The 12,988-nt window shown below is 32.7% G+C and overlaps 1 protein-coding gene across 15 annotated transcripts in view; it reads right to left on the bottom strand.

Annotated features, from left to right (window-relative positions):
- The window catches only part of LOC122162089 (sodium channel protein type 2 subunit alpha-like), a 56,236-nt gene that overhangs the window by 19,972 nt on the left and 23,276 nt on the right, over positions 1-12,988 (bottom strand). For all 15 annotated transcript variants that reach the window (XM_042822024.1, XM_042822026.1, XM_042822035.1 and 12 more), the window contains 2 exons: positions 12,309-12,665; positions 9,584-10,069 (listed from right to left, as the gene is read on the bottom strand). In XM_042822024.1, the coding sequence (XP_042677958.1) occupies positions 9,584-10,069; positions 12,309-12,665 (843 nt within the window). The remainder of the gene's footprint in view (positions 1-9,583; positions 10,070-12,308; positions 12,666-12,988) is intronic.

Below are 12,988 nucleotides of genomic sequence, written 5' to 3'. Positions count from 1 at the left end.
AGCAGGTCTGGCTGTGAAGTTTGACCTCTGTTAGAGTTTTCTGTACAGTTTGAGAGAGAATTCTCAATACCAACCATTTTTCTCATTTAGCTTTCAAAATAGTGACGTTTTTAGAATATGTATTAAAAAACTACTTGTTCAGATGATTTGAATTATTTTATTTCAAATAACAGATGAAAACTTTTTAGAAAGTAAATACTGTATATTTTCTCTTTCAGAGAATTGCTGCAAATTAAAAGTAGCTATTCAGTTCTTCAGTTCAAACCAAGTCCTTTCAGAAAAAGGCAATGGGAGCTGAGAGATTTTTTGAAGCAAAGGCATACATTTCTTTATATAATTTGGTAAGTAATTCCTCTCTCATATTCAACTCACATGAGATGATTTATATTTAAAAATAATTTATGCTGGGTAATATGTAATTTCAGGGCTGTTTCAAGAAGCCCTTTTGCTCTCACATGCATCCGTTGTCAATATGGAGTCAATCAGACCTCAGCTTACACAGCTGTAACTGAATTGTGACCAAAAATAAAGGATGTGTTGCACAATGGAAAGGTTTCTGACAAGCACACTGGTATTAGTTTGAAAACCATTCTTTCCCTTTCCAAATACCACGATCTGTCATACCTGGAAAATCACATTGACAAATGTGAAAAGATTTGGATAAATACCCTGAGATTTCAATATTTTCAGTGGTTAGTTTATAAAATTAACCACTAAGCATATATGTGTCAATGTCTCCCCTTTCATGCTGCGCTTGCTACTGTGATTGCAAAAATTTACATACATAAAACATTTATTGCTGCATTGCCTGATGATTGAATGATTTTACTGCTGGTCATGCAGTAACTGAACCAAAATGTTCTGTGCTTTGCATAATGGAAATATTTTAAACTTTGCTTTCTGTATTACATTTACAGACCAAAATGCACTCTACTGTAGACTATATTAAAAATCATTAACACAGCACCTAATTATTCACATATAAGGTTCTTTTTTGAAAAAAAAAAAAAGGAAACGATTTATAAGTCAATTCTCTTACATATCATGGTAATAAAAGAAATAAAGATTAGGAAAATTGTCACAGAAATTATAGGCAGTTTCTTCATTAAATAAAACCTAAATCATGTGAGAACAATCATCTGCCACAGTTAAGTTAGAAAAACTAAAAGTCCTTTATGGCTTGATCCATCATCATTAAATCAATTACTGATTTAATAGTAGAAAGAGAAAAGTTCATAGTGAGCATAAATAATTAATCTTTATGAGTGCCAATTAAAAGTAGTCAATTCTTTAATGGCTTCATCCCATGCAATCAGATATCTGTTTCAGATAGTCCTGTCAGCATAGCTGCTAAAAACAAGTGACCGAATTGCAATTTATATACAGTAAAAAAACTATGATTTTCTTAATTATTCTTCAAATAAAGCATTCTCTTCATTATTTTTCAAATAATCTCAGCAATTGAATTACTGAAAAAACCATGAAGTTACTAAAACTGCTCTTTTTTGCTCCAAGTCCCTACATTAGGAAAGAACCATTAAATTTTAAATAAGGTGACTTGAATATTATACCTTTTTTCTAGCAATAAAGCTAACGAAACTAAGAAAACTCAAGAGACATTCCTTTCAGCTCATACATGTGCTTATCAGCCTCTAGAATATGCCATGCCCTGGAAATACTTGTTTATGTCTTCAGTGACACAATACCACATTTTTCTTTACAAGGATACATTTGAAAGCAATTGCTTATGATGCAGCATTCTCAAGTCCTAGGTCAGCAAAACAACATGCTTTTCTAGTGCAGAAGCCTGAGCAGTGCACACAGAAATAAAATCCCAAAAAAAGACTACATCAATGGGATTATATTTTTCAGAAAATACTGTCATAAATCTTATTGTTTAAATATGTAATAAAAAAATGCTTCATCACCAACCCAAACACTTGGCTAAACATACATATAATCAGCCTCCATATCATCCTTTCAGAGCAGCGCATCTATTTTCAACAGCTTAGATCATTAAAACAAGCTTTGACCAACAGCATGTTAATGTGCCCATTTATGAGAAAATGCATTCACTTAACACCCAGTCTTGCTCTCATGTGATTTTGTTCTATATTTCAATAAGAGCAAGAGCAGGCAACAAAAACTTTAAGCTTTACAAACTGCTTCATGATTCAAGTGACAGTAAAAATAAAGGGATTCAGCCATTACAAATTGCCTTTAGTAATTTAGCCATGTTGTATTATCCTTTGAATCTTTAAAGCTGCACTGTAATTAAGTGACAAAGTATCAAGTAATGGAGTTTGATGATTCCAAAGAGATTCTAAACTTATTTTAAGTCTCAAATCTTATAATATTTGACGTTTATATTAGGAAAACAACTTTAAAAAAACTTCTTCCGTAGAGCTTTATTTGAGTTTGAGGCATATCTTGGTTTAAAAATTTATCATTTAAATTAGAGACTTTTCAGAACACGCAGCAATATAAATTTCTGTTGGTATCACTGAACAATTTATACTACAGTATAATGTCAAAGATTACACTGCACAGTGGTACAAGTGGAGCAGTATGGTTGTTCTTTTGAAGCTGCTGAGACTGCCTGAATGTACATATACAAATAACAACTTTGAATCCAGCTGTAGGACTGAAATCTCAATCTCAATAAAATTTTGATTTCAATTTTTACTGGGATAATCAGAACTTCATAGTTTCATATAACTTCAGTTTTTGTGTAATATTTCCTGTCCTATTCCCAAAGCTCTGCCAATGAAGCTATGATGGACATTATATTCACTCACAGTGAAAAAAAGAAACAACTAGGGTAAATCTACACACTTTTATAAAATTTATACATTTTATAAAAACAGTGCTGACTACAGTTATTCTCGTTTACTCTGAGTAAAATCTGCCAACCCAGTCACAGACTTGGTTATTGTGAAACACGTTCAAAAATATCACTGTTTATGTTGGAGTTTAACATTTAAGAAAGGATTTTTTTATTGAATGGCACACTCTGAGAATTTTTTTAGAGGTTTTTTTTTTTTGCTAAGTATAATTTCAGCAATTATGAAACTGTTCTTCCTGCGGTTTATAAAACTCAAGATATGCAGTGCCAAAATGAATACAGAATGTAGTTCATAGCATCTTGAGGACTTGCATTACAGTGCATTGCAGATTTAAAAATATACCAATGTAATTTTTATACAAGCTACTGTAATTAGTTAAATTGTATTTATTAATTTCATTCATTAAGGAACTGAAGTGTGGCAATAATCACTACATAAATGACCTAGCATATTTCATTAAATATATACATTTATAAGGGCTGAATCAAAAAGGGCTGTTTTTATTTTTTAAAAACTGTGCATGCTCCCTTTTTTCTTTGGCCTCGTTGAAGTATAACATTCCAGTACTTTTATGATCCATACTTCATAACCTGCAGAACATGCAGTTATTGCTAAAGACTTTATTATAATATCCAGAAAAATCATTAGCAGAGTTAAAAAATGTATGTTGGGGCTGCCAATCCCACCTGACCATGCTGTGATGTGAGTCCCATGACTCAGCAGAGAGCAGCTGTGCATGTTTCTACTATCTTGCAATGGAGAGGGAAGGAACATAGCTGAATAGCATGCAGGCCAATCAAAATCCATTAAAAAGTGATTATATATATATATACATATATATGTATAACTTGCTTAGGTAACCTGTGTGAAAGTGGTGACACGTTGCTCTACCTGGTTAAAAAGCACCAGAGCTGCATTCTTGATTGCTCCAGCTTGGTTTTACCCCTGTGAGAAGTAAGAATGGTAGGTAGTGAAGTTCAAGACACAGGATCTCTAGTTTTCTTCTTTTTGGAATTTCTAATTCAAATATGTTTTTAACACAATTAAAACATAGTTATTAAATAGTTTATGATCAGCTGGCAAAAAGGGAAATACATACCACCTGGAATGCTCTACAAACCTTTCTACAGAGCTTGTAAGTTTATTTTACTAAAATAAGAAATGCAGGAACTAGACCTAGTACTCTGCACTCTGAAATTGTGAATCAGAAATAAAAATGCAATGATTAAATTCATAAAGTCACGATTAGCAGATTTGGAAATCATTCCAGTGTTTATAGAGTGCTTTATGTGTTTTAATGAAAATTTAACGGTTTAAAGGTTTTGGTTTAACATTCTCATCTTCATTTAACTGGCTATGTGACTGTGTTTTTTATTTGAAAAAAATGTACATAAAGTAAGCAACATATTTTGAAGATATATGTTTTCCCATTCTTTCTTCATACTTCTCGTAATAGTGGTGAAAGTTACAGATGGCAATGAAAGTAAAAATATATAACTTCAGAAGTTACCATCACTGATTTGATCAGTTGGGAATTTAGGTGGTTGAATATTTTAAAGGAAATGTGATTAAAAAAGGATCTTCCAAAAGATTCACAGATCAAATAACTACTGGGTAAGTTTTGGCTAAGAAACTCATTCAAGCTTCTCAGCAATGCTTAACTTCTGGCACACAGTAACTCTGTTTCTTTTTCACTTAACTAGTCACAAAAACACAAGTGACCCTGATCAGACAACTGAACTTATTCCTGGGTTTGAAAGCTCAGTAGATTAGATGTTGAAGGATATCTTCCCTTTTATTAAAACCATGTGGTATGACTTCAGAAGTTGATTGAGCAGCCTTACTTCTCAATGCAAATTTATACTTACTGTAAATTTACTTTAGATATAAAGACTTCTGGAATTCTGCATGATAGACGCCTGCAGATATTTCTTTAGTAGTGAAACCAGTTTTACATAGCTGAATAACATCTTTGAAATTACTTTTCTATGTTGAAATCCAAAACTTTATTCAGAAAGTTGTGATTCAGAGGTAACGTGCAGTTATTAAGTAGTACAAAAACACAACTAATTAGCAGTCTGATTTCTGGTAAGATTAACATATTCCATTTACATCACTAGCAAGTATAGTATACATCATTAGCAAGTATATTTTGTAATAGAAACATCATCCACAAGTTAACTTTAAAAAAAAGCAAATTATCTGCCAAATCATTGGCAGAACTATTATTAGTTACTTCTCTTTTTTAAAAATTACTTTTAAAGTTATTACTTTTTAAGTTAATTATCTTGAATATCATATTTTCAGCACAGAAATTTGTTATTTATCTCACTGGCTACTGCACCTCTGTTTTCCTGTAGTAGGTACTGATAAAATCCTCCTTCAATCAAATCTTCACTTCTTTCAATTACTTTCAGGCAACTATTATGCTAAAATAAATGGTAACTTTTAATGTCTTTACAATAAATCCTCTTTCTCATCCAGATGTCAAGTTTTGCATATTTAGTTTTTCATTATCCACTTATACTTCATTGTACAGTTTTTCACGAAATCTTAACTTACTTGCTCTGATTTTAGAGTGTTTTATCATCTGTGTAAGGTAATCAATCACATGCAAAAAGGAAGCTACAAAAGAAATATTCTAGCATAGTATATGTAAAAAGAAAGACACTTTTCATTAACTTCAATAACGTTAAGTATAATATTCAATTAAGACTGCAGGTTTATGTGTCAGGTGTTGAGACAATAGAACTTGAGCTTTCACCATGTCAGACAGCTACTTGGGTAACTTCAAGTACATGATGTCAAGTCATTGCAAAATAAGCAAAGAAAAGGCCTTTTCTGAAGCTGCAGACATAAAAACTAGAAGATGTATAGGTTAAGATGTGTCTTGGGAGAAGTCAACTGTAATTTGAAAGCCAAAGTAGATTTGGAGAGACTTTAACACAGAACTGGGTTCTTGAAGACACTATCTGTTTTTTGCTTGTCCTGAACCCTTCAACCTGACTCTTGTGATACAGTTCTGAGTTCTTTAACAAATCATATCTCAAGTACATCTTGATGACAAAATAAGTACAGTGAAAAGAAGTCTGAAGTCCCCTGAAGGCTGGGGAAAAGCTTTCCTCCAAATAATGAATAAACTACCACCTTATTTGGGAATTAGCAATAGTAGAATTGTGTGGGTTTGACTTCTGGCCAGGCTATCCTGATGAACATGACATTGCAGTCAAATTCTTCTGAGTACATACAGTCTTTTTTTTTTTTTTAACCTAGCATTACATCCAAACAGGCTTCCCTAAATTTCTCTTGATATCTACGAGAAAGATCTTGTTTAGACCTGGAACTTACAACTGGGTTCCAGAATACCTTCTGGAAAAATTGAGAAGTCACTTATTTATTAACTGGGAAATTAATTAGCAGGTGTTTTTACAAGCAAGGAAAAAAAATAAAGGAATCAACCTTCCAAAACCTTCCAAAAGTGGCTAGAGTTGTTTTGTAACACAACATAACAGATAACAAAAATAAGAAAAAAATAGCATTTACTTCTCAGAAACCCACAGTCATATATTCTGTAGCATTTTATCATGGGCATCTTCCCACCCCCTGCTTCTATCGTAACCTCTTGTTGGTGACAAGCATAAAATAATCATTCTGCTCTTAACATCAGCACCAATCAAGAAAATTCAAAAAAAGATAAAGCTCATTTTACAGTTCAAGCTTCCCAGAACTCTGTTGCTAAAAATATAAATAAATGAATAAACCAGTTATTAAGGGGGATATCTCCTGAGGGAATTTTAAGCATTAAGCACTGCTGCAGTTAAGGCAGGGGATTTCGCCCCATCTCTTACCCTCCTTTTGAGGACCAGCCCTTCTCCAGTCAGGAATGTTGTGTCAGTGATATCCCTTGAGAAGCAAGATAAAGCAAATAATGGTGTACTTTTCTAAAGAGGTAACTTCAACACTGAACCTATATGTCCTTAATTTCCCTTAGAAGAAAATCAGAGGGTACCAGGAGACATTACTGTTGACTTGGCAGAATAAGATTAGGAATTCTGGTAAACTCCTGTCACACATCAGAACAACTGTTCATATATTACCATCGGGTACCAAAGCGGGTGCATTTTTATGAACACAATAAAATAGAAGTACTTAATCTTTTCTCTAAAAATCATCCAGAAAGAGTGGGATAAAGAATACAGAGCAAAAATGAAAATCACTACAGAATTCACATTTTTCAGAGCACTTTTTTTTAGCTAGCATTCACAAGATGTTTTGCTGTACAGATAAATGTGACATGGTAAACAGTTCTCTGTGAGCAGAACTTGAGGGAAGCACTATTGTTCCAGCTTTGCAATGGTAGTGACCATGACACTGTATGGAAATCTCAAGGCTCTACTGATGCCCTACATTTATTTTATCCCCATTGAAAATTTATCCACAACATCTTAACATGTATGTATTTCATCATTCACTGGTTGATTTTCCACAGGCACTTGTAATTTTCACTTTCATATTGTTTTTACAGACATCTGGATTTTATTTCTCTTCCTGCAGCCATAATGGTGCTTTTAAAGTTCATTTAAAAAGGCAAAATCGCTTTTGATTTAGCATAGCACTGAAAGTTCAGAGTAACCTTAGGAAAAGGAAAAAGTATGATGCCTGAAACAAGAAGAGATGGGAATGAACAGAGCAACTGACTTGTGAAAATACCTTAAAATTGCTACCTTAATTCTTTTTCGTAGGATGTACTTACACCCTTCAGATTGAAAGCAGAGGAATTTCTGCATTAATGTTGCAATTAGTTCTCTCCTCAGCTATTCCAATAAAATACATAGTGGTGCACTGTTAAACTGATCCATATAATCAATCTTAAAGAAGAAACTATGAAATAATACCTAAGGGACAGCTGTCTAATTTATATTGCTTCAATGACATGCCTTGTACATGCACTGTGGCAGAGAAGGTAGTAAAGACTGTTAGGGAATCTGGAAACAGATGAGGATGGCAACCTCTGAGCTCTGCTGCTGAGGTTAGCTTGTCCTGTAACCACAGCTTATTACCTTCTGAACTTCCTAATGCACAATAAAAAGTTTTGAAAAAATTACGTATTCAGAAAATTTTAAAGCATATATATTTGTAAGGCAGAGTTATTAGGAAGGCACTTATCACTGTATTTCTCAAAACTAACCACAAGGAAAGCTGAACATTTAGATTGAAGATTCATTTTAAAGAAAAAGAATCAGAACATATCAGAAGTCTTAAAAGACACTGCTAAAGGTTCACTGAAAGAAAACACTTTCACTAGATTAGCTTACATGAAAAACACTTAGCTCTCAGACCCAGAGAAAGCTTGTTTTCTGATACTAGTTGAGCTCATGATTTGTATAATTTGCACTTCTCAATTCTCTTATATTCGGAAATTGTTATGACAATTTACATGCTACACCAGAGTATAAATTAATATTTGTCCTGTAACTGAGCAATTTGATGGAATATCTGGCTTTTAAACTTACACTTCTTATGCAGAGTAACCTTTACTGTTGCAAATAAGCACACACTCTTTATGTTACTCATTTTTGTTGAAGAAAAAAAGCATAGTATAATTAACTGGGTCATGGTAATCTGCTAAACCCATGTGATATAGTTTGGTATTGCTGTGGAATACAGCATTATTTGAAAATAGAGCAGCTTTGCCACTGATACAGTCATGAATGCAGGATTTCTTTATAGAAGAGCTTGCTTTATAGTAAACGGATGCTTTTGTATTAATAACCTACCTAAGAACATAACAGCAACTGATCCAATTGAAAACATATTTATCCAAGGTTCCTGATCTCTTAAGCCTTACAGTTCCTATATTTTTAAAAGCACTGAAAATAATTTTTCAATGTTTTTTTTTTGTTTGTTTTGTTTTTTTTTTAGTCAATGCATTTAATAGTTTGTTATTGCTCATCACTCCAGTATAGTAACTTTTCTATTAATATTTTGATCACCTGACCATGTTTACTGGTATGTGAGCTACTTGGCTTCTGTATTTTAGAACAACTTCTGTTTCTTTGCCCAGTAAGAACAGCATAAGACTTCCACGTAAATTGCTTCTATATGTATATATACTACAACGTCAGTGTGCCCTCCAGGACAGTTGAGATATTGCTGTACTGTGGCATTGATCTATGTCTGAATTGTTTCAGTTCAGGCAATATTCTCTTAACCCAAAATCAGTATGAATGTTACTCACAAAAAAAATATAGGTAATTCAAAATGCATAATTTATTTATCATTCCTCAGGGTTCATTTTTAAAACTACTCTAACTACAGAAAAAAAATGCATTTTCTTTTAAATTTGTATTTGATTAGATATGCAAAACTATACACTTGTACATTAGTCTTCTACAATAATCTTATTACACAAATCCTAACCACATTTAGGTACACAAAGGATGTTTTGTGAAATGTGTGCTAGCCCCAAAACTTCATTAAAAAATTGTAAAATGAATAACCATATGATACATCTTCCAAATGCTAATAAACAGAGTATTAAAAATGTAAAGTCTAAGGATTCTTAGTGTACTGTCACATAGCACAATTTTTTCTTTGAATTGTATTTACTTAAAATAATAAAAAGTAAAATATAGTTACAAACAATGAGACACTATTTTGAAGAACTCTGAGTACGAAATAGACAAATATGTAAATGTGTGACTACAGTGTAATAGTTAAGACACAAAAGCTCCTACCTGTTTGCTTTCCTCCATATCAGATTCACTGCTAAATTCTTCTGTGTTTAAATTTTCAAAGTCAGATTCTCCAACAGCAATTGGTACTGTCACGGTGAGGCCTGGGTTGTTTATGAAGGACATATAATCACTTTCATCAACAACATATTTTTCCACACTGCTGCCTGTGCCTACACCACTGGTAGTTCCATTCCCATCTTTAAGATAATTCATATCTTTATTTATTTCAACAGCAGTATGATTGGAAATGCAGCTGTCTTTCTTGTTGTTTAGCTCTTCAAGTGCTTTGATTTCTTCTAAAGCTTTCTGTTTTCTAACGAAGGCTTTCTGTATGAATTCCTGTATCTTTTTTTTAATATAATCTATTCCCTTCTGAATTCTTGCCACAGCAATCTGGAGATTGTTCATTTCATTATCATCATCTGTAGCAGCAAGGTTGTCTGAGCTAAACGAGCTCAGCAGCAAGGCCAGAAACAGGTTCAGAACCTAAAAGATGAGAGAATACAGCTATGTAATAAATACACGCATATAAGAAGTTCATATTTTTACAGGATAATGTAAAAAAGCACAGATTGTTTTAAAGAACATTCACACTTGCTAATTTTAGACACCAATTAGTAATACCCATTACAAAACCTCTCCTTACTGGTCTTGGTCAATATCCAGAAGCTGAAAACAGACAAGCTAACATCTAAGCATTTTTACTTCCTGATTTTACTTTTTTTTTCTTGATATAGCAGGGTTGTTTAAATGTACAATGAAAAAAAAATTACAAAACTGTAGCTGTGCACATCCATCAGAGGTCTGAAATGCTTCTTTCTAAATCTCTTAGTGGAATCGCCTGGAAGTTAAGTAGAATTTTAAAAGTATCATCCTATAAAATTAGATAGATTTCTATGGTGCATTTATTTTAGAAACATACATCAGTTAATGCTATAATAACCTACTTACATTTTCTACATAGTGTTTGAAGGACTATACCATAAAATTGTAATATTCTGGTAATTCTTGTATCTTAAGTTCCATAAAGCTTTTCATAAAAAGAATATTTTAAAATGAAATTTTTACTTTAATCTCCGTTACTAATAATTACATTATTTATAATTGGTTTTTTTCCTTTTTTACTTGGCAACAAAAAAAAATTTATTTGATCTTATTGATAGGAATTCAAAGTAAAACAGACTTTCTTCATCAGCAGATAACAATCCTAGCATCAATATTGCCTGGGAACTGTGGTTTGTTACTTCAGAATTCAAATATTGTTACTGTTATTTTAATGTCACCTCCAATAAAGTACAGTTATTTCCCTAAAGCCTACAAGCAAAAAATCATTTCATACCTTCAGTTCTATATATGACAACTTTGTATAAAATCACATTATTAAAGGAATGGACTGGTAAACAGCTGAAAAGACTTCAGCGTGGTCTTCCCTATATTTGGATTAAGTGGAGGCCACAAGGCATCAAAAGCTGTCATGACATTGCAAAATGACAACCTACATCAACTTCCTTCCACTGAATTTGAGAAAAATGCTTTGTTCTCTATCATATTTGTATAATTTCAAGATACAAAAAAACCCCCCTCTGATCTACCAAAAAAACCTCATATCCTATCCGAAATAAATTTCCCCTTATTTAAATGTGTTAGACCTCTCATTTTAACTCTATTCAAAATATAATACTTTCACAGTTCCTCGAAAAACAACAACAGATCTGAATAAGTAAATATTTGAAGGAAAGATGAAGTAATATGTATTGGAAACAGTATTTATATCCAGAAGTTAATGCAGAAAAAATAAGGAGTAGTTTACCAATCATAAATAATTTTCTCAGGCTTGCACATTTCTGCAAATCTAATGTCAAGACTGCAAAGTTGTCTGAACAACTAAGACATAAACATTGTGAATTCTATGTCATAAAAATAAATCATTAAAATCGGTCACTAAAGGAAGATAATTTTGACAGATAATGAAATATAAATTCTAGGCATTTCAGAATTTACTGTGAATGTTAAAAAAAAATTTAAAGAGTAAACATGAATTGTGCCTTCCAATTATAATCCTGATTTCTAAGAAGTTTTCACAAAGAAATATGTGAACCTTTCATCATTAATTGTCAGCATGAATTAAACTTTTTCTATAAAAATTTATTCTACAATTTTGAAGTAGAAACTCTCAAATGCATTTTTAGGAGGCAAGACTAATCACTCTGAAAATATTTGAGGTTTCTTTCTACATCTAGGCAGGGCAAAAAGTACTTTAATTCAAGATATGCTACTATGACAAAACTACATTATACTTTATTTTAATTAAGTCAGAAGTTTTAGTGTCAGAATTATCTGCAATGAGTACAAGGAAGTCCTTTTTTAAAAAGAAAAATTTCCAAACAAGATGCTGCCCATGAGCTGGTGCAGCATAGTCTCTATTATTCCAAGATGAGTTGAGATAACATTTGGATTTAAATAACGTCTATGAATTAGTTCCATCACTCCATGCTAGGATGCTCAGTGGGTCATTTTGGTGCATTCCTACATTCCTAAAGTCATAGTAACATTACTTTACTGAATGGAAATACAAGTGAAAAAGAGAATAATTTTTTTTGTTACCCAAAATCTAGCTCAAGCAGTTATGTGTTTCTTCTGAATAGAAGCATGACAAACATTCTTATTGCCTAGCTGTACATAATATGTATTTTTGCATCACAATTTAAAAGTGTTCATCACATACCACTAGGTTTCCTATCACCATGACCAGCATGAAAACAATAAGGCACATGGTTTGGCCTGCAACCTCCATGCAGTCCCACATTGTTTCTATCCATTCTCCACACAGCACTCGGAATACAATCAAGAAAGAGTGGAAAAAGTCGTGCATGTGCCAGCGTGGAAGCACACAGTCACTGGAGATCTTGCAGACACATTCCTTGTAGCTTTTCCCAAAAAGCTGCATCCCAACCACAGCAAAAATGAACACAATGATGGCCAGCACCAGGGTCAAATTGCCCAAAGCTCCCACTGAGTTGCCAATAATCTTAATCAGCATATTTAGAGTTGGCCAGGATTTTGCCAGTTTAAAAACACGAAGCTGAAAAACAAAAATGCAGAGGAACCATTAGTTATACCATAGTTCTAGAGGTATCTTGTGCCATTATTCATGAAGAGTTCTGATTTGTAAATGCCAGCTGTTATGATGTCTGTTTTATATAATCTCTTTGGCTGTTGTCTATTTGTGTTCTGTGAATTTGGAACCTATGGAGACAGTTCACAATTTAAGGTTCAGAATTTAGTAAGAAAGGAAAAGTAAGAGCAAGATGTGTGATCAAAACGTACTCAAGAGGCAGAAAAAAAACCAAAACATTTTAAGTTCATAACGTTTTAACTTTTAAGAGACTGCATTTTAGGAAATTC

The sequence above is a fragment of the Centrocercus urophasianus genome, unplaced genomic scaffold (assembly GCF_019232065.1).
Source record: "Centrocercus urophasianus isolate 14NV4802_14NV808 unplaced genomic scaffold, USGS_Curo_1.0 seq_20, whole genome shotgun sequence".
In the NCBI taxonomy this organism is placed as follows: Eukaryota; Metazoa; Chordata; class Aves; order Galliformes; family Phasianidae; genus Centrocercus; species Centrocercus urophasianus.
The sequence above is the reverse complement of the archived record's forward strand: the minus strand, read 5'-3'. Positions and strand labels throughout refer to the sequence as shown.